The sequence below is a fragment of the Spea bombifrons genome, chromosome 4 (genome assembly GCF_027358695.1).
Source record: "Spea bombifrons isolate aSpeBom1 chromosome 4, aSpeBom1.2.pri, whole genome shotgun sequence".
Classification (NCBI taxonomy): domain Eukaryota; kingdom Metazoa; phylum Chordata; class Amphibia; order Anura; family Pelobatidae; genus Spea; species Spea bombifrons.
The window spans coordinates 46503033-46528578 of record NC_071090.1 but is presented as its reverse complement, the minus strand read 5'-3'; the positions used below and the strand labels follow the sequence as shown (position 1 = coordinate 46528578).

The 25546-nt window shown below is 40.5% G+C and overlaps 2 protein-coding genes across 4 annotated transcripts in view; both read left to right on the top strand.

The window, feature by feature from the left end:
* SLC35E3 (solute carrier family 35 member E3) overlaps positions 1 to 10053 on the top strand; it is an 87271-nt gene extending 77218 nt beyond the window's left edge. The window contains exons 2-6 of one of the 2 annotated variants that reach the window (XM_053465543.1): positions 7238 to 7969; positions 8269 to 8379; positions 8758 to 8916; positions 8999 to 9081; positions 9802 to 10053. In XM_053465543.1, the coding sequence (XP_053321518.1) occupies positions 7583 to 7969; positions 8269 to 8379; positions 8758 to 8916; positions 8999 to 9081; positions 9802 to 9988 (927 nt within the window). In that variant the 5' untranslated portion in view covers positions 7238 to 7582 and the 3' untranslated portion in view covers positions 9989 to 10053. Of the gene's footprint in view, positions 1 to 7162; positions 7970 to 8268; positions 8380 to 8757; positions 8917 to 8998; positions 9082 to 9801 lie in introns of those variants that run through there. The other variant, XM_053465542.1, reaches the window with a different exon arrangement.
* A 1922-nt stretch (positions 10054 to 11975) lies between these two features.
* MDM2 (MDM2 proto-oncogene) lies at positions 11976 to 25331 on the top strand. Of its 2 annotated transcripts, none has more exons than XM_053464818.1 (11): positions 11976 to 12122; positions 13830 to 13911; positions 14050 to 14124; positions 14235 to 14368; positions 14567 to 14616; positions 16681 to 16748; positions 21122 to 21200; positions 21745 to 21899; positions 22064 to 22234; positions 24253 to 24324; positions 24545 to 25331. In XM_053464818.1, exons 1-11 carry the CDS (start codon positions 12052 to 12054, stop codon positions 25100 to 25102), a joined length of 1515 nt encoding a protein of 504 aa, XP_053320793.1. In that variant the 5' UTR covers positions 11976 to 12051; the 3' UTR covers positions 25103 to 25331. The 2 variants fall into 2 exon arrangements, with proteins under 2 accessions (XP_053320793.1, XP_053320794.1); XM_053464819.1 differs by lacking the exon at positions 11976 to 12122 and adding an exon at positions 13337 to 13600.
* Positions 25332 to 25546: the final 215 nt, after the last annotated feature.

Here is a 25546-nt window from a genome sequence, read left to right as displayed (position 1 = left end):
CCTGGAGACTCCAGGTGAAGCGCCACTTCTCCAGGTCTCTGGTTCACTAAGGGGGGACACCACACCACACTCCCTGCCCACTTTCCCATTAAAATTAATGTCAGCAGGACCGCCCGCTGCTTGAAGTGTGGGTAGTAGCATTTATTATATATATATTGGGCATCCCTGCCTCAGCAACCTAGGAAACTAATGAAAGTCAGTCCTCAAAAACCTATGTAGTGAAATATGGATGGCAGAAGACACCTGATAATACAGCAAAATTTTGCTGTATTACTTCAATACCCGGAGAGTGTTGCTTAAGGGTTGCAGCTGTGGTTCCAGATACACAAGGAAAGTCATTAAGGTTGATTATTCCTACCATTCACTATCCTATTCCCTATACTGGTTTTTCTCACCTTTTTTACACATATCTCTTTACCAGAATAAGAAGTCATTTATCCTGGCCTAGGCCAACTAGGCTTGCTGACTAGACAAAGTCCAGGGAGGCGGTAGACCCCGTCCTCGACAAAAAAACGGGAGCACATGGCCCTCTTGGGCAGACAGGCTCCCTATTGTCCAACTGCTCAATGGATAGGTTATAAGGAAAATCTTTGATCACCCCAAATCGGGCCATTTACATAATGGAGGCTGTATTGAGACGGCACAGTCTCCATACAAAACTGGCATTGTACACAGAAGGGTAAGGCCTAAGGCAGCACCGAAGGTAAATAAGGCATATCAGGCTATCTGGATATTTATAATTATTAAGCCATATATATCTACAGAACACTTTAAGGGTCCTAGAACTTTGTCGCCCTCTACTGTCACTTTATAGTAATTATTTCATATGGCAACAAAAAATCTATAAAACATTTGTATGGATATTTAGATATATTAATAAGGTGCAAGCCAAGTGTCAGGGCTGTGTTGCTCCTGACAAGACCTATGGCAGCACTATGTAAATTCAGTGGACAAACATTATATCATCAAGTATATATACATATATCAAGGATGTGGACAACTGCTCAGCACATCTATATGAGCTTGTTAAACATCCCATTCCAAAACTATGGGCATTTATATGAAGTTGCCACCCCCTTATTGCAGCTGTAACAGCCACTGTTCTTCTGGGAATTTTTCCCACAAGAGTTTGTAGTATGTCTGTGGGAATTTGTGGCCATTCAGCATAAAGAGCATTTGTGAGGTCAGATGACTCGCCAATCGGCATTCAAATTCACACCAAAGGTGTCCAGTGGTGTTAAGCCACTCCAGTTTCTCCACACTAAACTCGTCAAACCATGTCTTTTTGGACCCTGCTTTGTGTTTGGGGACATAGTAATCATGGAACAGGAAATGAGTTTCCACAACCTGGCACCACGAAGTTGGAAGCATTCAGTTGAAAATGAAATGTCTTTGTATTCTGTAGCATTAACATTACCCTTCACTGGAACGATGGAAGGCAACGATGGAAGGCAACCCCAGACTTTTATCTCTCCAAACTTAACAGGAGGCAGTAGGCATTCTGGTAGGTAGTGTTCTCCTGGTATTTGCCAAACTGTAACTCGTTCATTGGACTTCCAGATAGTGAAGTGTTATTCATCATCCTGTCAACAAACAGGATGGTGCTTGTAATCCAGGGCACATTGATCCCGAGAAATTCAAATAATTCTGGATAAAGATACGAAATAGCAAGCACTTATACAGCTTAATCATAGATACGGAAACAAAGACGCCAACTGCATTATATGGGCATTTCAATTAATAACATGTAATAAAGTACACATGTGAGCAATTAGCATACCCACTGCCCCATGAATACATGTAATACATAATCAAATTCAACAAAAGTGTATCAAATGCATTTTAAAATAAATAACTAAACAAATATATATAACAGCAAATCCATAAAAAAATTCCTTTGGGAAAATTGCCACATAAAGGAAATTTGTGCTACACATTTCTTTGGTTTTGGTCCGTGGTCCGAACCCAGACTACTACCCTAATTTGCCTTTTGTACTGTGTTGACTCTGATTTTCTGGACTTTGACTATTGACATGGACCTTGATAACTTTGTATTATGCTTCAGTACCGTGCAATTCTTCCCATGCAATCAATGCCCTAATATGCTATCAAAAATGGAGACAAGCACTCAGTGTCACATCCAAATTAAGTATGGCAGATCTCAACATGCCCATGACTTTGTGGCCCAACTAACTCTCTCCCAAGACATTATATGCTGTTTACACACGTTTTCCATCTAGGAGGATGTTAAAAAAGCTAGAGAGGTAGATCACCTGGAATTAAAAGACCACGAATGAAAGTTCCCAGAGAGCTCGGATTCATACAAACATTGTTTTTAACATTTTATGGATGGGGAATTTGTCTGTTTGCGTTGCCAATTCCAACTGAGAGGGAGTATAGGCTGATTGAAAAGTGGCATTAGATCCAGAGAGCGGTCACAGCCGCAGCTGCACGCAGTCTTCGCCATCCGCAAGATGGTGGCGGCCCGGGAAAAAAAATAATAAAGTTGAAAAAGTTTGCTAGACGGTCTCCAGACCCTCTAGAACTCTGGCTCCACTTGCAGGTAGAATACAGGTACTGTATTCAACCATACAAGTCAATGGAGCCCAGCTTTCTAATCACTTTGTGATTAGTAAAATATTAAAAAAAAAAAAATAAAAAAAAATAAAAAAAATAAAAAAAAAAAAGCTTAAAAAAAAACATGGTAACATTTAAAAATTATTATGCTTTAGAGGAACTATCCAGTTCCAGCAAAATGTAAAACAAAAAGTGCTAAAATTAGCGCTGTATCTTCCCAAAAATCCTGACATGGAAAAATTTAAATAAAAGCATTTCAAATACCCAAGGGGTGTCTAATTTAAAAAATGAATGGTTTGGGTAAATTGGAGTGGCCAGGCTCAAAGATAGGGCATAGGCACAGACTGACCGAAATGGGGAAAAAAAGCGCACTTCACAAATGTGGCCTTTTAACCCCAAACAGCAGTCAAACCCATGCATGGGTGGTATCACTGTACTCGGGAGATGGTTCTGAACACATATTAGGGTGTTGTTTGATAGTGACGTATACCTGGAGCTATAAATGTATACCCAAAGTACAATTTGTGTAAAACAAAATACCAAAAAAATACTAACACAAAGTGTGGCAAAGGCTGGTGGTAGAATCTCATGCATGTAAAGGGTTAAAATACTAGCATTTGAAATACCTTGGGGTGTCTAGTTTTAAAAAATATATGGTTTGATGGGGTAAATTGAATTAGCCGGCTTCAAAGATGGTCCTATTAGGACATGGGGGCAGAATGACCAGATGTAAAAGTTCCAAGTTAAAAAATGTGCACTTCCTAAATGTGGCGTTTTACCTCCCAAACAACCCGACAAACCCATGCATGGGGGGTATGACTGTACTCGGGAGATGTTGCTGAACACATATTGGGGTGTTGTTTGAAAGTGATGTATACCAGGAGCTGTAAATCCATACCTGAAGAGCAATTTTAGCGATAAAAAACACAAAATAAATTACTACCACAAAGTTTGACAAAGACTGGTGGTAAAATTAGTGCATGGAAAGAGTTAAAATTCTAGCATTTGAAATACCTTGGGGTGTCTAGTTTTCAAAAATATATGATTTGATGGGGTAAATTGCATTGGCTGGCTTCAAAGATACCCGAAATGGCACATGGGGGAAGAATTACCAGATTTGGAAAAAATGGTTTTGAAATAGCAAAACGCTACTTGTACTTAATGCTCCATAACGTGCAGAAAAAAGCAAAAAAACATAAAAACATTGGGTATTTCTAAACTCAGGACAAATAGTAGCATATATTTAGTAGGTTTTTTCATTAGCTTTTTTGGATGAGTAAAAGATTTTTGGGGTAAAAGTCAGAAAATGTGGGGGGTTTTTTACATTTTTCATCATATTTTATTATTTTTTATGGGAAATTAGATAATATGATTAAAACAATGGTATCTGAAGAAAGCCCTTCTTGTCCTGAAAAAAACAACATATAATTTGTGTGGGTTCACTAAATGAGTGAAGAGAAAATTATATCTAAACAGGAACAACGCAAAAGTGTTAAAACAGCCTCGGTCCCAATGGTACAAAAGGTAAAACACAGCCTGGTCCTTAAGGGGTTAAAAGCCGCGAGCCGCCGGCCGAGACTCGCGGTCACTATGGGGAGGAGTGGGAGCGAGTCAGCCAGTTAGGAGTGGGTGGGTGTGACAAGGGGAGGGGCTTGCAGGGGTGGAGCCAGGGGCAGCAAAATTATGTTTTGCCTAGGGTTGCAGAAATCCTTGCACCAACCCTGACGGTACCTATAATGAAACAATAAAAAAATTAACAGAGGATGCATGTACAAAAATATAACATCCATGCATGTAAAAGTGTTAGTGTGTGGCCCTGACTGTTACTGATCTTGCTTACCAGTTGCTTTACCGGATTGGTTCCTCAATTCCTGACCTTTTATCAGTAAACATCCCCACTAACTTTAAAACACCGGTTCTCAATCTCATTTCCCAGCCCACGTCTTGCCTTCTCCTAATAAGATTGGTCTTGATTCTACCTGTGCCATTCCTGGGTGCACAGGTGATTATTTCAGCACAAGCTTCCCAGTTCCCTGCAGCCTAACCAGTTTCACAGTCACTCAACTTTTTTTCTAAGAAGCCACCTATTGAATACCATTAGGTGTTGCATACAGTGCTACGTGAACAAATGTCAGCCCCTAATTTGTCTGCTGTGGATGGAGGCAACATTAATGCAAGAACTTACTCAGGTGATCCAACAACAGGACACAATTTGTACGCCTTTTATATGAAAGGGCTATCTGGCAGAATAAATTGGTATATGATGTTTGGAATTACATTCATAAGATATAAGCACTGCTGGTCTATAAAGAGTTAAGTGATTTTGAGGTAAAATATGAAGCACAACCTGAATAACTTGAACTTTTGTGTTCCAGCAATGTCACCTGCATGTTCTATAGTGCCTGAAGGCCCAATCAAAATTCTGGGAAACCCTCCTTGTGTAGGTAAGAGATATGCATCAGAAGTGCCCCAAAAGTGATAACATAAGTTAAAACCTAAACTTTTCTACCTCATTGAAAATATGTTTCCTAACTGAGGTGAATGAGGATGGAAACTTATGGTGGCCCACCCTGATTGCACCTGAAGTCCACCAGCCCTTCACATCAAATTTTATTGTAATGCATCGACAGGCTGTATTGTAAACCCAAAAAACTCCCTTATTTTACGATTAGAAAACTGGGCTTCGATGAAAGTGACAGACCCATTTAAAGAAACCTACATTTTTCCTTTTTCCTGTCACTGTGCCCTTGTATTTCTTTACTTAACATTGCGTACCCTTCTATATCTCTATTTACTAATTAATTCCTGGCTAAACTAGTAGAGCTTCAATGATAAACGTTCAGGGCATGCCAAGCCCTAGAACTGATTTTCCTTAACAAACTGACATTTCTATATCTCATTTCTAAAGTCGTTGCGTTCTCAAAAATAATACTAGCATTGACATTCTTTATGTAGGTTTAACACTGGCTAGTCCAGCAGAATAACAGAGCAAAGTTCACTCTACGGTGCTTTAAAAGTTCTCGTTCCTTGCACTGGTTAGACCTTAAAAGAAATAATAAAGCCTCAAGTTTGTTAAAAAGAAAGGGTGGGCTATCTCGTAAACCTCTGAAAATGCTCAATTTAAATAGCTGGGATCTTGAAAGGTAACCGTTAATTACTTTCATGACTAGGGTATTATTAACCATCATCGCTGGAGATGTGTAGGCCAGACACAACTTCTTCAAGCCAAGTAATGAATTCTTGCATTTGCTTATATTAAAAGGGACCATTAAATTATATTATGCATTAAGATGTATAGGATGGCTTGAACGTTCCTTTAAGATATACCACCAAAAAAAATGTTTCATAAGTATTTGGGTCAGCAGAAGGATGAATATATTTGGGTCAGCAGATATACTCCAGCCGCCCTCTAAGATCCAACCACAGCCGGCCTTAGGGGCCCCATGGCAACAGGGGCGCCTGACCGGGACTAAAATTAAAACATTGTTGGGTTTTTTTTAACTTTATTTAACATCCTCCATGTTAAATAAAGTTTTTTTTAAACTTTATTTAACATGGAGGATGTTAAATAAAGTTAAAACAAACAAACCAAAAAACCTGATGTTTTAATTTAAGTCCTGGGCAGGGGCACCGAGCGGTCGCTCGTGAAGTTTGCAGGAACCGCTCGCGCCCCTCACTCTCCGTGACTCCGTTGCGGTGCCGGCGTTTCACGATCAGCTGTGAAGTCGCGAGCCATGCATGCGGCTGTACATTTTGCAGACACCTGTATCCAGCCGGCAGTTGCATACTAAGGGACAAGTCCTGTCACATGAGTGGCAAGTGAGTGATGTCACTGGGCAAAAGACCACAGAGCCTTTGCCCAGATTGCTTGATGGCTAATCCGGACCAGAACCCTTTTCTATAAACTCAGGATATTTGGTGGGTATGACGGCATCACAGTGTGTTGCAGCCCCAAATATCACTATAATGCAGGACCTGACTAGCAATCAGGCACACTGGGGCCACTTCTCACCCACATGCCTAAACACACAATATCTTTAGTAAAGCCCAGGCTACACCTCTAATCACAAGCCTTAAAACATAAGCTTTGGCCTCTAGTAAAGTGTGTTAATAAAGTTGTAAATAAAACAGTTAGTAGATTGTAAACCTTTTTTCACTGTTAGGAAATGGGTTGTGGATAATGTCTGGTAATATCACGTTTCAAAGGTCCAGTAGCTCCATCGGATATTCACATACTGTGGAAACTTTGGTCATGCTGAGATCACGATGAAGCCTTTTTTTAATTTTCGCGGTAGCTTATGCTTTGTGATAGCGTTATAAATAAATAAGTGCAACTGACAACTAAATACCGCCCCCTCCCCCCGAAAAACCAACAACAACCGCATATAAACGTCAAAAACAAGAGGCGAACGTCGCAATTACAGAGTCATATTTAGTTGGGGGGGGGGGGGGAGAAACATTGCCTATTTGCCTCTCGTTCTATGCCCCGCCTCAGTCCTGTCCCCTTGCGGCGCCTTGGCCTATCAGTCGGTTCTTTTTTCCGGTGATTGACTGAAACGGCAGTGAATGGACCGCTGTGACGTGTCGAACCCGAGCGGAATGCGCATGCGCCAGTCTTTTCCCTTCCTCTGGAGTGTGAGCTCTGTTGATGTTAGATCAGGGCAGGCACTTTATCGCTGCATCTTGGATCCGCGCGTGTGGTGTTTCTTGGCGATTCCACCTTTGGTCATGGTGTCCGATACTTACCTTTTCTGAACTTGTATCCTTACTCTCATCACTAGTCTCCCTTTCCCTATTTGGTTTAGTGCCTGTACTCCTTAAATGTTGTCTGGTCTGTTGTATCTATGTTTTGCTACATCAAACATTCTTCTATTTTTATGTCTCAATCCTAGTATCTCCCTAAACCCACTTTTACTTCTTAACCTTTACTTTCAATTATTTTAACTTCCCTTTATTGTTCCCGTTACTTTTGCCCCATTCAATTTCTTTCTTCATTCCCATCACCATGTCTGCACCTGGCCATTGGAGAATAGCTGCTGGCCTCCTGGTTAACCTGTTGTCCTCCATTTGTATTGTGTTTGTGAACAAGTGGATTTATGTCCATTATGGTTTCCCAAACATGAGTCTGACCTTGGTGCACTTTGTGGTTACCTGGCTGGGACTGTACATCTGCCAAAGACTTGGGGTCTTCTGCCCCAAAAGACTTCCTGCCTCCAAGGTGCTGCTGCTAGCCCTGAGCTTCTGTGGCTTTGTGGTCTTTACCAACCTCTCCCTTCAGAACAACACCATAGGTACCTATCAGCTGGCAAAGGTCATGACTACCCCTGTTATCATCTTCATCCAAAGCATTTGGTACAAGAAGTCCTTCTCCTTTAGGATCCAACTCACTCTGGTGAGTGTGGTCTGTATACATGTTCTATTGCATTCATCCTTTAACTGTTATATGACTGTTAAGCATAATTATTGTACAGTTTCACGCACACAAAGATAAAATAATTGGTTACACTGAGTATATCTCTGGGCTGTATCTTCAGATATACATGTAAATAAGGAATGCTTATCTTTTGTCCATTAACATCTAAAAGTATTATGTTTATGTCTTACATGACTCTTGATAGCAGTTCTGAGGTCTTCTTGTCTATTCTGTTTTTGTTTTGCCGTCCTTACGCTTGTCTTTATTTCCCTCTCCAGGTACCCATTACACTGGGAGTGTTCCTTAACTCCTACTATGATGTGAAGTTTAACATGCTGGGAATGGTGTTTGCTGCTCTTGGAGTTTTAGTAACTTCTCTCTATCAAGTGGTTAGTATTGTATTATAATGTACTTTTACTCTTGTTATTCCACAACATACCACTAAATAGTAGTCAAGAAGTCATTGCGGAAAGGTGCATTTTAATTTGGATCACAGGCAGGGCATGTTTATACTTAAGTTACCTCCAAAGTATGCTGTCCACAAGTCTGTAGAGGTACATGGTCGCCAGCAAAGAATATCTGTCACTTGCTGAATGACCACATATCCGTCTCTGACTCTGCATTACCACCACAGGAAAGCTCCCCTCTTCAAGAGAAGTGAGAAGGAACTCCCCAGAACTCGTAGGTGTTGTCTTGGTTCTTGCCAATGGAAGATGATGCAAGTCAAAAAGTTTCCTTTGATTCTAGTTACTTTTTTTTATTTTCAGTGGGTTGGAACCAAGCAACAGGAGTTACAGGTGAACTCGATGCAGCTGCTCTACTACCAGGCCCCATTGTCTTCTGCTATGCTGCTCTCCGTTGTGCCTTTCTTTGAACCAGTAATTGGAGAAGGGGGGATATTTGGACCATGGTCTGCTACAGCACTTGTAAGTCTGGTCTTTATTCTCTAGCAGCTACAGTAAATAGTTTGCATTTAGATGGATTTTAATGTTTTGTTTCTTTTATCAGGTGATGGTGATTTTCTCTGGAATTATTGCTTTCACTGTAAACTTATCTATTTACTGGCTCATCGGAAATACTTCCCCAGTCACGTATCCTTTTCTGATCGCAAAAAAAACTCCTGTTACTTAGGGGGTAAACACCTGTGGGTTAAAGACTAGTTATGAAAAAGTTAAGTAAATATTGCTGTCCAATTGGTGTTTGATTACAACTCCCAAATGCTTCAATGTGAGTTCAGAGGGGAAATTCCAGTGTCTTTTGCAGCCTCATCTAAAATAATGCATATTATATCTCTTTATAAGTGCTTTAATATGCATTCATCATAATTAAAAAAAATCGCTTATAGGAGAAGCTTCAGTGCACTACCTCTTCTTTGGGCCTATTGTACTGCTGATTTGCCAATCAGTGGTAAGAAAGTGCCCCAAATCAAAAGTTCAATTATAGTACAGTGCAATAGCTTAGGATATAAAGTTTCTCATAATGCTTATTACCATGGAGGCTAAAATAAGCTTATTTACATATACATTTATTTTTATATTAAGATAATATAAATATAAATATATATATATATATATATATATATATATATATAATCTTATTTCAGTTTGACCCAAATATATCCATGGTTAAGTGTGGCATTGGATTATAGTAAATTTAGTCACTGATTTTAATATTTAAAAAAAATAAAAAATTGGCACTAGAAATCTGTTTCATGATTGCAGTCCTGATCTCAGCCCTTTCTTTTCTGCAACTTTTTTGAGTCAGATGTTAGAAATCAAAAAATTGTTTTTCCCTTAACAAATTATGTGCAGATACAACATGTTTGGACACTTTAAATTTTGTATCACTCTGCTTGGTGGATACATATTATTTAAGGATCCGTTGTCTGTGAATCAGGGTCTGGGGATATTGTGTACCCTGGTGGGAATTTTGGCATATACCCACTTTAAACTCAATGAACAGGAAGTGACCAAAAGCAAACTAGTTCAGCGGCCATAAGACTTTGCCTCCTACCTCTCCTAAGAAGCTGCACTTAATACAAGAACTTTATTTTTTTAAGAGCACATCTGAAAGTGTTATGTTTTTATGTGTTACAATAGACCTACAAACATTTATGTTTGTCCATAGACATTTCACAGAATTTCCTTCTATGCCAAGGAAAAGTTTTGAAAACATTATGAAGTGGATTCTGTGTCTTTTGTACACCATTTCTAACTGGAACATTATGTATATTTACATATGTAATATCAGTGCAAAACATGAAATATATTCTGAGTTCTTTAATTGTAACTGAAATTAAAAGAAAAACATTGTGGCACATATATTATTAGGGCAGATTAAGATTTGCTGCATGCAGTATTTATCATAATTTCCAAAAAGTTGATACAACATGGTTGTAAAATAGATACAATTTTTCAAAGGTGGAGAAAAGTTAGAACAAGATGTCATAGATAAAAAATACAAGGTTTAGTGGTAATGAAAAGGAGTTTTACTTTACTGAAATATATAAGATGAGTTGATCAGCATTCCAGCAGAAATGCTACAGGTCAATACAGTTTAAATATGCATGGGATGGGTAATATTATATTTCTTGTTATATTCAAGGAAAGAAGAAGTAAAGTGTTGTTTACCCACTGCCTATACTATACACCAACAGGATTAGATATTTGTGTGTTTCCCTCAATCACACAAAGGGTAATCTCAAATACAAAACATGATAGTGATACAGTGAGCTTGTGTGAAATCTCTGAAATTAGTAAATTTGCAACCTTAAAAATCTGTCTTTGTTGCAAGGTGTCTTTATCAATATCTCAAATTATATAATATAATAAAATTAAAATAAGCCCAGAAAGTAAGAATGATAGTGTCAACAATCATTGCGATCGTGTACAGGGTTAAATCCAATAATTAGCCCTCTGCCAAGGGCTTCTCCAGACAAGTGTGAAGTTATGTATTATGGTAAAATTATAATGCCACATATACTTTAAATGGTATCTCCCTGGGAAAATAAAAGGTGAAGGACAACATACTTGGCAACAGTGTGCAATGTCAGTCAGCAGCTACAAAGGCCAAAAAAATATTGGCGAGATCTTGGTTACCAATAGGGACTAAAAAAGTTGCATCTTAGAGGGGATATTATAACATTGTATGTGTGTGTATGTATATACACATATTCATATACATATATACAAATATACATATATACAAATATACATATACAATGTATGTGCATGGACTATATAAGAGGTCTCCAGTGAGGGGACTGGGCAGGCAGGTAAGTAGCCTCCCCTGGAATCCATAAGCTCAGAAGGAAAAAAATAATGGTATCATCAAACAGTCGGATTTCCAAAATTGTCCCAAACTTGGGATTACCGTGACAATTTTGGATATCCTACTGTTTGATGATGCCATTTTTTCCCTTCTGACCTTATTGGTTGTCCTGGAGGTTTGAAGTGGAGACCAGTGATGTTGATCTGAAGTGTTTATGACTCTCCAGTCCAAATGTGAATACAACACCTAAAGGAAAAAAGGTGCTGCTTAAAAAAAAAAAAAAAAAAAACAACAACAACATACTACACTCCATTGTTTTTTCTTTTTATTATATCATCTTAGATATTGAGAAAGACACCTTACAACAAGAGACAGATTTTTAAGGCTGTAAATTCATTTCCGAGATCACACAAAAGCACATCTTTGCTATCACATTTTGCACTTGACATACTGTATATTCAAGGGGCATGACAAATGCAAAACGATACATTAGGTAAAGAGGGCCCTGACAGCAAGTTTACATATGGTAAATATATATAAATATAATGTTCGGGTCACCTATCTTATTTCATGGAAACATTTATACACAGATACATATATTTGAAGCCTGATATTCCAGCCAGTTACTTAGCAGCAGGTCCAGGTCAATTTGCCGCTTTGCAGGTAGAGGGAGCGCTTTCTCCCACAGCTGCCTGCAGTTCTTCTGTTTGACGCAAGCTAGCGCTACTATAACGCCGAGCATGGCGGGACACGCTGGCGCTGCGATGTATTCGTTTTGATATCTCCATTATATGAGTGAACGCTACGGGACACAGCGAGAGTGTTACAAGATGGAGGAGGACGAGGGCTTCGCGGAACTGAGGTAGGTAACGAGATACTTTGATAAAGAAACTAGAGGCAAAGGGTGGCTTTTAGCGCCAGAGGCCTAGTGACTAGAGCGCGGGCTGTCTGTGGTGGGGACGAGCATTCAAGGTGATATCGCCCTAAATACGGGTATGTGTAATGGGCTTCACCGATGGGATGGAAGCCTCGTCAGACGTAGGCCTCGTTTCTATTCCCGTTGCAGTAAATTGTAACTGCCCTCAGAGGCGGGTGTTACCGGCCTGCCCCACTCCCATCGCCGCCATAAGGGGAGTGATTCTGGTAAGATTGCGCCATTGTGTTGTATTGATATATCTTCATTGACTGCGTGGATATAGAGGGCTGTGAAAGTGATAGCCACTCCTTTACGTGTTTCTCTCGTACCCCGACTGCTGCTCACTATGCTCGTATTGCCGTCCATTGGCCCAGCAATCCAGGCATAGGCGCTGTTTATGTGCTATGGCGGTGGCTGCTTATATAGAGGCCCAAGTAGCGCTCCTTTGATTGTCTGTCTGTATTAATGGAGGCTTGTGCGGCGCACTGGGAGTGTCTGGGAAATGACTAATTCCCACAGCTCTTGTGATGACTGTATTCCAGTTAAAGGTGACTCGGTAACCACGGGGTATGTGGCGAAACCATAGGGTCCGGCTTTGATTGGGCTGAGGTGGTTTAAGACGGGGCGAGCATGCGGCAATATATTCTTAGCTATACACACTGTGACTGTGATCCACTCTATGGATTCTCTCCCGTGTCCAGCACCGATGTGACCCGCCTTAGTATTTTATTACATCAGCTAACCCCTACGTACCGTATCATATCATAGTAATACACCTGTAGACTCGTTACAGCCGCATATTTCACCTGACGTTCGAGTAACACGCGTTTATGACTGGCTGAGGGTGATGGTAGTTGTCAGACGGAGTTAGATAAAACCCCTATTCTCTCTGTTTACGGCGCAGCTCTTGACGTGACATTGTCTGTGTGAAGGCTTTAATACGGGGCGGTAGACGTGTAGATGTCAATGCCCGCTGCACCAGCTGGGATTGCTAGCCGTGCTGGTTCCGGTATATACGTGCGCTGTCGGCCCTGCTGATTGTAGTGTGTGTTGTATTGTGACTGGCCCTGCTGATTGTAGTGTGTGTTGTATTGTGACTGGTCCTGCTGATTGTAGTGTGTGTGTGTTGTGACTGGTCCTGCTGATTGTGGTGTGTGTATGTGTATTGTGTCCGGCCCGGCTTGCCGTAGTAATTGTGCAGACTAACCGGTCTGTCAGAGTTGATGAGCTGGGCAGGTGGTGAGTCAGCGGAGTTGCGGGTCATGCTCAGACATGCACAGTGTGCGCTGCGGATCTAGCCTCGACTTGTCTACTAGCTCTGTTTTTAAAGGGACTCCGGAGAGCAGTTTGTAGCACTTTAGGCAGGGAGCTGAGGGAAGCTCCCGATCAAAGCACTTTATCGGACATTCGTGTATTTATTAAAGGTAAGATCGGATTCTATTCAGTCGTGTATGTCTTCGAACATTCTGTCTACAAAGCCTTCCTGAGCCTGTCATTATTGTGCTTGTGTTCATTCTTGGCGTTTATTTAGGGTTTCTTCACGCTTAATACTACACACGTTTGATGGGATTGCATAAATGTCATAATTGTTCTGATATGCATGTAAATTCATTATAGCTGTTTATAAATCTAATGCAATTTATCTTATTGCAGGCAGCCGTGCAAAATGAATGTGTCGTCCACTACAGATTGCTTAGAAAGCTCTCAGATTATAGCTTCAGAACAGGAAATATTTGTGAGTATATATATATATATTTTTTTTTTCTGCGTGATTAACTGACAGATGGTCCAATAGACTTCAATTCAAAATGACAATTTTTATAGCTTCATGTAAAACCACTTATTCCTGGCAATAACCGAATATTATCTTCAGGTAAAACCAAAGCCACTGCTGCTGAAATTATTAAAGACCGCAGGTGCAGAGACTGACACTTTCACAATGAAGGAGGTAGGCATCCTATCCACATTTTTAACCGATCAATGTTTTTGTAAGATTACTTTTACATCTCATTGTCTTATTATAGTTTACTGCAATGTTTCCGTATACTTGCGCTATAGGTTATTTACCATCTTGGTCAGTACATTAAGGCCAAGCAGTTGTATGACGAGAAGCAGCAGCATATTGTCCACTGCTCCAATGATCCTCTAGGAGAACTATTTGGGGTACAGAGCTTTTCTGTAAAAGAACCGAGGTAATTAACATAATGCCTATCCACGTTGCTATTGTCTAGCTTACATATATAGCAGGTCCCTAAGAAGGCTTGTGCAAATCTGTGTACTGTCTCTTATACTTTTTTCATATCGCGTATTGTGGTTCAGCCTTTTGATAATGGTCTGATTGCACATTAGACGCCATTCCAATATGTTGTATCTTTTTTCTTTTGCTTCAGGAGACTGTATGCAATGATATCTAAGAATCTGGTGACCGCTGGTTCAAAAGGCAAGTTATTGAAATGGGTTGGTATGAAACTGTCATCATTTAGTTCTGAAGAAGCAAATTTTACGAATATCTTGATTATAATAAAATAAGCACAATTTGGGATTGTTTTGTTTAGTGTGATCCAATTATTTAAAGCTGCCTGCTTATAAAGGATTGAGAATATGAATTTCTTTTTTTATTCATGTATAGCATTATAGTCTGACAATGTTTATACTGTCATCAAGCGTGTCATTAAAAACTCCTCACCAATTTTAGTGAGGGACTTACCTCTGTGATTTATGTATTAGGCTGGTGTTTTTTTTTTTATTATTTTTTTTTTTGTAACTCAATTAATGGAGCTTTTTTATTTTTCCATATGTCGGTTTAATCATTATTCCCCTTTCCCGTGAGTAATGTTCCCATGTAAATGTGTGTGTGTGTGTGTGTGTGTGTGTATATATATATATATATATATATATATTTATATATATATATATATATATATATATATTGGTTTTTTTTTGTTCCAAGGAGAGATTCTTTAGAAACCATCTGAATCCAACTTAAGTTGACACAAAATATCCTCAAAATGTAACAATTCATGTGTCCGAAATTCCCAGCAGTTATAGGGTACTTTTTATCCGTATATCTTAGGGCCAGATTTTTTTCATTGCGCAAGGTGCTTTTGCTTATCTTACCGTAGTATTATTTTTTTTGGGGGGGGGGGGGTTACTTTTTTTTTTCTTGACCATGCTAGGATGTCAAGAAGGACACACTTAAATACGTCTGGGCTGCTGTAATTACAACCAGTGGGTACACAGACTTCATTCAAGGCAAGAGGAGGTCCTACACTATTTCTCTGGGCAGGCAGGGGGGCTGTCTAGATGGCTGTCTCTTCCCTTGTATATTCTAAATTAGTATATCCTGTAACACTTTGTAAAATGTCACCCCGTACCAAGACCGATCTGTGGGAGTATACTGTCTGTAATGCAGTCTGATTTCGAAAACAAAGGGACTTGTCAATGCAGACACTGTTCTTGAGTGTAAATGTCAGAAAATATATATATATATAAAAAAAAACAAACATTGGACCTTAGTTTATATAAATTATCAAAATTTGGGTCACCTCTAGGGGGCATGAGGCATTTATCATCAAAATAGAGATATTTGAGAAGGCCCAATACCTGTAACTGCTCATAACATGGAAGAAAAGAAGGCTTGACAAAAAGGTCTATACTGAGAGTATGGTGAGGTTTTATTTATTTTTGTAAACAATGCCCATCAGTTGGGTCAAAGCTCAAATGAGTCAGTGGGATGCCAGCCTTGACATCTTGGTCAGCTGCCAGAGACTGGGCAGTAAAAATATTGGTTTAAGCTGCCAGAAATTCAAGGGGGGGGGGATTAAATTCTTTCTTGCTGGCTTCGGTATTGAGTGTGAGTTGCAGTAAATGAGGGTAGTTCTGGGACCACCATATTGGGGGGTACCTAACAAAGGTCAGACAGGTTCAATTCACCTTATTTCTTCCTCCCTAGCCTGTTCCGTCCCCAATTCCTCCTAGCCACGCACCAATCTAAAACCCAACCATCTAAAATGATTTAATTGTGGGTTGGGATGGAGGTGAAGGCACAGTTACTGATGAAACAGTCATGCAATCACACGACTGTTCTGTTAACTGATTGGGTCTCCAAGGGAATGCCTCGGTTAGAGCTATACTGTTGAAGAAATCCAAAGCAGAATTTCAAAACAAACTAATTTTTCTTCTGTTTTGCCATTTTTTTTATATTGAAGTATTATTTGAAAAGAAAAAAAAAACTGTCCTGGAAAAAAGTTGGTTCGTGTGGGTACACTAAACACAAAAAGCAGGATATGTAGCTTTGTGGTATGAAAACTCTGTAATTGTAAACGCTTTTTTTTTTTTGTGTGTGTAATTTTCATTGTCTTCCTAGCAGTAAGGGTAATTGGGACTCAAACTGGTCCTCTGTTGAATTGTGTGTATTGTTTGCATATGACATGTTAACATTGTAGTGAATATATAACAACACTTTAACTGCTGTAATTAAAGTCTAATTGTATTTTATTTTCAGATTCTTCTGATACTATATCCAATGACAGTGATTCTAGCAGTATTTCGCATAAACAGAATACTCCTAAGGTATTTTTTTTTTAAGTGAAATACATTTTTTTTTAATAGTCCCTTTTGTTAAACATGTTAAACTATCCAAGATTTAGTGTTCACATTTAAAACCGTGTCTGTGCCAATGCAGAAAACATAACTACTAGGTTAAGTAGGTAGGAAACTGAAAAGTGTGTTCCGTATGAATGCCAGTGCTTTCCACACATCTGTCCTGCTCTTTAAGTTGGAAAGAAAATCTACAGTTTTAAGCCGTTGTCAATTTACAGCAACTTAACTGTACTCGTATCTCATCAGTTATAGCATATAATGAGCTTCCTGGTAAGGAAAGGAGAGAGCTGCTGTTGCCTACATTAAGGCAAACATTGGCAGATCACGCTGGATCACACGTGAATACTGTCAGCTGTCTAAGCTGATGTTTGTAAACATTCCTAGTCAATAATTCAACCTTTTCCTCCATCTACTGAGAGGCTGAGAAATACAGTGCACTGCTAGTGATTTAAAAAAAAAAAAAATTATTTTGTAGCGCACCTGGAATTAACGTAGAAAGTCATTGTTATAATTGGGGGTGATTTTTAAGTAGTTAGAGGGAAAGCAACAAAAATATTTTGAAGGAAATAACCCCCAAATTCTATGCATTAATTTAAGAACTGTAGTCGTTACGTATGCAGCAGCTTGCTTACAACCTACTGCATACATAACATACCGTATTGGCTCGGATATAGGCCGCCCCCGTATATAGGCCGCACCCTAAAAGTTTGGTGCTTTTTTAAAGAAAAAGTTTTTTTCTTTAAAAAAAGCACCAAAAAACATCCTGCCACTCTGTCCTCTCCCCCCCGAGATACGCTGCCACTCTGTCCTCCCCCCCCCTCCCCGAGATACGCTGCCACTCTGTCCTCCCCGAGATACGCTGCCACTCTGTCCTCCCCCCCTCGAGATATGCTGCCACTCTGTCCTCTCCCCCCCGAGATACGCTGCCACTCTGTCCTCCCCCCCTCCCCGAGATACGCTGCCACTCTGCCCCCCCCCTCTAGATACGCTGCCACTCTGTCCCCCCCCCCTCGAGATACGCTGCCACTCTGTCCCCCCCCCCCCCGACTTACCAGAGCAGACTCCCGGGTGTCTTACGGGGCCGGAGGGGGACATCTATGCACATCGTTTATACAACTCAGCGGAAGTGCCGGCACCGGAAGTTGTATACGCGTATTGCGTAGATGTCTTCCGCCGGCCCTGCAAGACACCCGGGAGTCTGCCCTGGTAAGTCGGGGGGGTTAGAATGCATCATGCGCACGTTCACCGGCAACGGCGCATCGCCGCTGCCGGTGAACGTCCGTGCGATGCGCTTAGACAACCTCCCGTGCCGGTACTCCCCCCGTGGGAAGTGCTGGCACGGGAGGCTGTCTGAGCGTATCAGACAGTAGGATACAGGTCCCCTGCACCGCTGCGGGGGATCTGTATCCTAACCCCGCTGCCTGCCCGGCGCCCGGGACTGCATGTTCCGGGCGTCGGGCGCTAGACCCCGAATATAGGCCGCACCCCCACTTTAAAGACTTAAAGTGGGGGGAAAAAAGTGCGGCCTATATTCGGGCCAATACGGTAATTAGAAATGATTACACTCCCTAAGAGACATGCAGGGCCGGACTGGGACTGAAAAGCAGCCCTGGAAAAATTTGGAGACCAGCCCCATATAGTTTATCTCACGGTCGCGCTCTTTAACCACACGCACCCCTTATACACACCCGAGTCACACTATTCGCCATTCTTTTTATCTCATTATTTGTATTAAAATGCCAGAAAGCAAAAGTGTTAAAAGGCCCTAATAAATGAAATACATTACACATAATGGGATCAAAACATTTACTACTGCGAACATTTTAGATGAAAAAGTGGAACAAAACACTGATCACATTATTCTTCACGATATTCTGGTAAGAAACTTTTGTTTCTTTATTAATTCATGTAGACTATTTTTTTCATATTTAATATAAGCTATGATTGAGACATGGTTTTTTTTTTTTCCTTTTATTTGCCAACCTACCCCCGAGTTATGCACATCTGCCCCCAAGGCTTGCCACTCTGCCCCCCTGATATGCCTTCTAACCCCCTATATGCCACTCTGCCTCCAGAAATGCCTTATACCCCCTATATGCCACTCTGTCCCATGATATGCCTTTTAACCCCCTGTATGCCACTCTGCCTCCCCGATATGCTTTATACCCTCCTATATGCCACTCTGCCCCGTGATATGCCTTTTAACCCCCCTTTTGCCACTATACCTCCAGATATGCCTTTTGACCTCCTCTATGTCACTCTGCATCCAGAAATGCCTTATACCCCCTATATGCCACTCTGTCTCATGATATGCCTTCTAACCTCCTATATGCCACTCTGCCATATAGGGGGTTAAAAGGCATATCATGGGACAGAGTGGCATATAGGGGGTATAAGGCATTTCTGGAGGCAGAGTGGCATAAAGGGGGTTAAAAGGCATATCATGGGGCACTCTGCCTCCAGAAAAGCCTTATGCCCCCCTATATGCCACTCTGTCCCATGATATGCCTTTTAACCCCCATATGCCACTCTGCCTCCCTGATATGCCTCAACCCTCCTATATGCCCCTCTGCCCCGTGATATGCCTTTAACCCCCTTTTTGCCACTATACCTCCAGATATGCCTTTTGACCTCCTATATGTCACTCTGCATCCAGAAATGCCTTATACCCCTATATGCCACTCTGTCCCATGATATGCCTTTTAACCCCCTATTTGGCAGAGTTGCATATAGGGGGTTAGAAGGCATATCATGGGACAGAGTGGCATATATGGGTATAAGGCATTTCTGGAGGCAGAGTGGCATAAAGGGGGTTAAAAGGCATATCATGGGGCACTCTGACTCCAAAAAAGCCTTATGTTCCCCCTATATGCCACTCTGTCCCATCATATGCCTTTTAATCCCCTATATGTCACTCTGCATCCAGAAATGCCTTATACCCATATATGCCACTCTGGCATATAGGGGGTTAAAAGGCATGTCATGGGACACAGTGGCATATAGGGGGGTAAAAGGCATTTCTGGAGGCAGAGTGGCATATAGGGGGACACACTTACATACACACACATGCCGATTTCATTCAAAAAAATATTATACATTTTGTACAAAAAAATACATTACTTTACTCACCTTCTACTTCTCTTGACCTCCGTCCTCTGATAGCCGCACGCTGTTGTCTTCTTTCTCCTGACAGGATGTCACTGACCTGACATCCGGTGCTGCAGCAGTCTAAGTGCGAGGGGCGGAGCTTCCACCCCTCACGCTGCTCCCATCATTATGCAGCCATCAGACTGCTGGGAATGTAGTCTAAACGGCCGGTGCGTGCTGATGCCCCCGGCCGGAGCTACTTTAACACTTTTTTTTTTATTTATATGGTAAGCAGGATCGGCTCACCATATAAAGTAAAAAAAAAAGTATTAAAGCAGAGGCGGCCGGCGGCATCAGCACGCATTGGCCGTTCAGATTACATTCCCAGCAATCTGATGGCTGCATAGTGATGGGAGCAGTGTGAGGGGTGAAAGGTCAGTGCGAGGGGGCGGAGCTTTCACCCTTCACGCTGCTCCCATCACTAGGCGGCCATCGCACACGGCTGCTGGGTGCCGATGCGGCCGGCTAGCGATACTGTAATACATTTTTAAAATTTAATATGGCAAGCCGGACCAGCTTGCCATATTAAATTAAGAAAAAAGTATTATAGTAGCGCCGGCCGGCCGCATCAGCACCCAGCGGCCGCTCAGGTCCCAGCCCGCCCCTGGTCCCAGCCCACGGACCTGCCGGCCCACCGGGAAATTTCCCGGTATCCCGGTGGGCCAGTCCGGCCCTGGAGACATGACGTCGATGAGACAATGATATTGGCACCTGATTCTAATTCACCAGGCATCCATTTTTTTATATCATAATATTAATGACTCCCTTTTTACGTAAATACATACCCCTGTGGATTATTTGAATTGATGGACTCTATACTATCACATAAAACAGGGTCCAATATAGTGTGTGTGTTTAGCATTAATACAGCTGAGGCAATCCTAGAATACTTAACTTTGAGAAGATTGACACATCTTCCTGTGCTGGGACTGTAATTAAAATGATAGGGGATGTGTGAGGGCTTCAGCAAGTCTGGGCTGGTAAGTGACAGACATTTTTAAGTAATTATTTTCCAATAGCTGCAACGGTCAGGAACGAAGTGCTATCTTTATCTCCTTGCTTCTAATGCATTACATTATGTGCTTCCATATTCTGCAATATTACAGATGCTGCTTAAAATAATGGAATACTTGTGCGAGAATAAATATTTGATTGCTTATATTTATACTTATCAGTATTTTTCTTGTCCTATGTAGGAGTCCACTCAGTATGTACAAGAGAAATTAATACCATCAGCCAGTGGCTCATCACAGAGGAAAACCAACAGTGAAACAGGTAATTAGGTTATTCTTTATATTTTTCTTTACTAAATTACCATTAAAGCTTAAATTTTATTAGCTAGGATTCTTTAGCAATGACATACGTCTGTAAGGAGAACAGAAGGGGGTTATTTCAGAACCTCTTCAGTTCCTGATGGTGTTTGGTGGCAAATAAAGGGGTTCTAGGGGTGGAGGATTTTGCTACTACATGCCTGGAAAAGGGTAAATCTATTTTTAAAAATTCTGTCTGTTTTCACAATTTACATTTGTCATGTGTTAAAAGATGTGTATGTTATGTATTACATGATCGTACCTTTATAAGTTATTATAGTTCATGGTGTATGTAATAATTGTAGTAACCACTACAAAGATATATATATATATATATATATATATATATATATATATATATATCTACCTACACTTAAATGTAATTAAACCTGGTTGTATTTTAATGGATTTTCTAAGGTGTTAGAATATACATGAAAGTGTTTAGATATTTTCATTTAATTATACAAATTGTAATCTAAACTGTTCCTTTCTCTGGCAAAATTGCTTAGAGGACAACTCAAGTCCACCTCCTGAGCAACAAAGGAGGCGACATAAGTCGGACAGTATTTCACTAACGTTTGATCAAAGCCTTTCGTGGTGGGTGATAAGTGGCCTGCGCCGTGAAAGAAACAGTGAATCTACAGACACCACCTCCTGCAATACAGTAAGTCAATGTATATGCATTAGGCAGTTGGGATGGGCCCCCTCTGGGCTACCAAAATTCATACAACATGCATAGAAAGATGGTTCTGGAAGTGAAGCAATTTCACCGGGGACTGTTTTTGTGTATTGGAAGTATGCGCTCCATACATTTCATATTTGTTTTAGGAGATCGAAATACCGTCAGCAAGTGACAACTCTGATTGGTTGGATCAAGACTCAGATTCTGATCAGTTCAGTGTGGAATTTGAAGTTGAATCAGTATATTCAGATGATTACAGTCCTAGCGGAGATGAACAAGGCCTTACTGATGAAGGGGATGATGATGTCAATGATGAGGTAAGAACATGGTATATAGAGGACTTGTTCCATCGCCTATATACTGTAACTTTAATAGGCCGTGTGTGTGTGTGTGTGTGTGTGTGTTTGTTTGTTTTCTCCTTTTTCCAGGCTCATGTTTATGTATGTGGGTACTTAGTACACATTAGGCATGCTGCATCACATCAACAAAACAGAAACCATTGAAAGGACCTGGATGAAATCTATTCTGACAAGTAGCATTAGATAGGCATACTCAGGCAGTCCTAAACAATATACAACCCATATATATGTGATGGGTTTAAAATCATTCACATTTTTTCTCTCTACACTGCCTTTGTTTAATTTTAAAAGGCACTAACCCACTTTTTTCTGTTAATACACAATATTATGGGTGGAGGGTATGTACGCTGGCAGTCCAATGCTATCATGATGACAACAGAGACCTACCCAACCAGTACTCACAAAGAGGTTGAACTGTCTGGTCTACATGGTTTATAGTTTTAGAAAGTCTTTTCAAAGTTTGTTTTGCTATTAAGGTTATATGTGATGAGGCTGGGACTTTCATTTATTAAGTGTCTTTCAGTGGTAGCCATGTTTACGGTGGCGTGGGTTTTTTTTTTTTTTTAACCCTTGCCCCCCCTCCCCATTAAATTATTTATGACAATCTCTCTGCCTCATTGCAGTATTTCCCCTTTCTTACTTCCTTAGGCTGCTGTTAGCCTGATTATTTGCTTGGGGGCTGCTGAAGATGGCATGCACAGGAAAATATTCTGATTTCTTCTGATACTCTTCTGATGGTCACTGTAATGCACTTGATTATACATGTGCATTCCAGTGAATGGCCTTCCCTCTTCATTACCATATCATTGTCATGATCTGGAGTGATATGGGAAGCAGAAGGGCTTTCCAAACAGTTTCTTCCAATATACACTGAGCTCACATACCAGTGTAGAAGATGTAAACAGTGGTCTCAAGGTATGAGAACGTACTGACTGTCTTTTCTCTTTTTCTACACCGTATATATGTATTTTTTTTTTGTTTTTGTTACATCAGCATCTATTGATGGGAGCCCTCTTCCAGCTAATCTTCTGTCTAAAGATGCATAGAAATCAGTGGAAGGCACGTTGATCGCAGTGTGTCATGTTAATGCCTGACTCATATTATTACATATGCAGTAGAAAGAAATAGGCTCATGTGGCTAAAGTAGTTAAAGAGGAAACAATTGCCCGTGAGAGAAAACAGCTTTTCATAGAGCTGTGCTGCCTCAATTCTGCATAGCAGAACACGCCATCCAATCAGGAAGGTTATTTTAGTAAGTTTTTCCCTTTTAAAGAAAAATGACTAATGTTTGAAAGCACACCTGGCACCCGAAGAAACAAGTCATTTAACAATAAGACAAAGCCAGGAATCATAAATATGTGCCAGACAAACTCCTGTCCAAGGGCGTGCCCTGAAGAACAGCGCTATAGTTTTAGCTGGTCTGTTCAACCATGACTGCCTTTTTTATGTTAAGTGTATCCACGCAACAAAGAACCCATAAATAACTTACAAATTAGATATTTCTAAAAAGCAACACAATTCAGGATGTTGGAATAGTATCTGTTGTTATCTGGCTGCTGTCGTCTAGGAAGCCTAAATCAAGATAGATTTAACATTTTTGTTGTACCCACATGAAAACTTTATCAAAACAGGAACGGAATGGCAGAGCATCTGGCAAAGCCAGTGCTTATAAACATTAGTTATACCTTCCATGACAGTTGGAACACATTGGAGGAAAATCTTAAGATCCTGATCTAACAAACTTAGCATGTAAAAATGTACTATTTTGTCCAAAGATCATGATTACCACAGTGAAAGAAGGAATAGGGTCCAGGTTGAACAGTTTTAATACAAAAATGTCTTGGGGGGGGGGTTGCTGTTGTGAGACACAAAGTTGCTATTGTCACTTTATACACCTATGTATATATACAAATATGTTTTGTTAGACATTGTCTAATAGTCATTTGTGTTGAAGACACTTTTACTTTCATGTGTAGGTATATCAAGTGACTATATACCAGGCAGAAGATGCTGACTCGTTTGATGAGGATACTGAAATTTCCGAAGCAGTAAGTAGTATTTAGTTTTCTCTGTTTTTAATGTGACTATTTATTATGCCTTTTTATAAAATGTGTGTCCCTGAGCGAGAGGTTTTATTTCACTATTGTTCTGGAGTCTTGCAGATAGCGAGAAAGGGGGGGGGAGTCCTAGTCTAGTCCTTTAACATGGTTTGTTGACATCAACATTACTAATAGTGTTTTTTTTCCTATTTCAAAATGACAATTTCAGGATTATTGGAAGTGCTCTGATTGCGAGGAAATTAATCCACCTCTACCAAGTCATTGTAACCGTTGCTGGGCTCTTCGTAAAGACTGGCTTCCTGAAGAAAAGAAAGGCAAATCTGAGCCTGTCAAGAGGAAAACCATGGTAGAAACGGAGGAAAACGAAGGTGTTGATGTGCCTGACGGTAAAAAGGCTAAACTTACAGGTTCTCAAGACTTGAGCGTTGAGAAACAAGTAGATGAAGTCTTGCAGTGCTCGCAGGAAACTGAAGACTTTTCTCAGCCTTCTACATCCGGCAGCGTCGCCTCTTGTAGTCAAGAAGAGTCCAAAGAACACGAGCGCGAAGAAGTGCGAGAGGAAAGCGCAGAGTCCTCTCTTCCTTTAAGTAGCGTTGAGCCATGCGTAATTTGTCAGTCCAGGCCTAAAAATGGCTGCATTATCCATGGAAGAACAGGTCACTTGATGGCATGTTTTACTTGTGCTCGAAAGCTTAAAAAGAGGAACAAGCCTTGCCCTGTCTGCAGACAGCCAATTCAGATGATCGTGCTAACCTACTTCAGCTAGAAACAGACTCGGACTAAGCATAAGCAAAAAGGACACTTGGGTACCTCAGCATAGTGTGTGTATTCATTTTTAACTTATTGTAGTAAAGAGCAATATTTTGGCCAGGAAATGTATTGATAAATCATTTTATATAGCAAACTAAAAATCCTACAAAATATATTTATATTAATATAATTCCTTACAGGATTCATTGTTCCAGTAACCAAACCATTATATTGTATCATATATATATATACTGGATAAAGTACTTGATGCCTTTTACTACCATATCCTACATATCTGAGGTTAGTCCTAGATCTACAAATTGGCTTAGTTTTTCACTCGTAAGCGTTCAGACTGCATAATCGGTTATTGTCCATAACCTCATTGCAGATATTTTTTTTTTGACCTGTCTTTATTTACACTTATATATAAAATATTAAGACAAATTTGCATGGGGGGGGA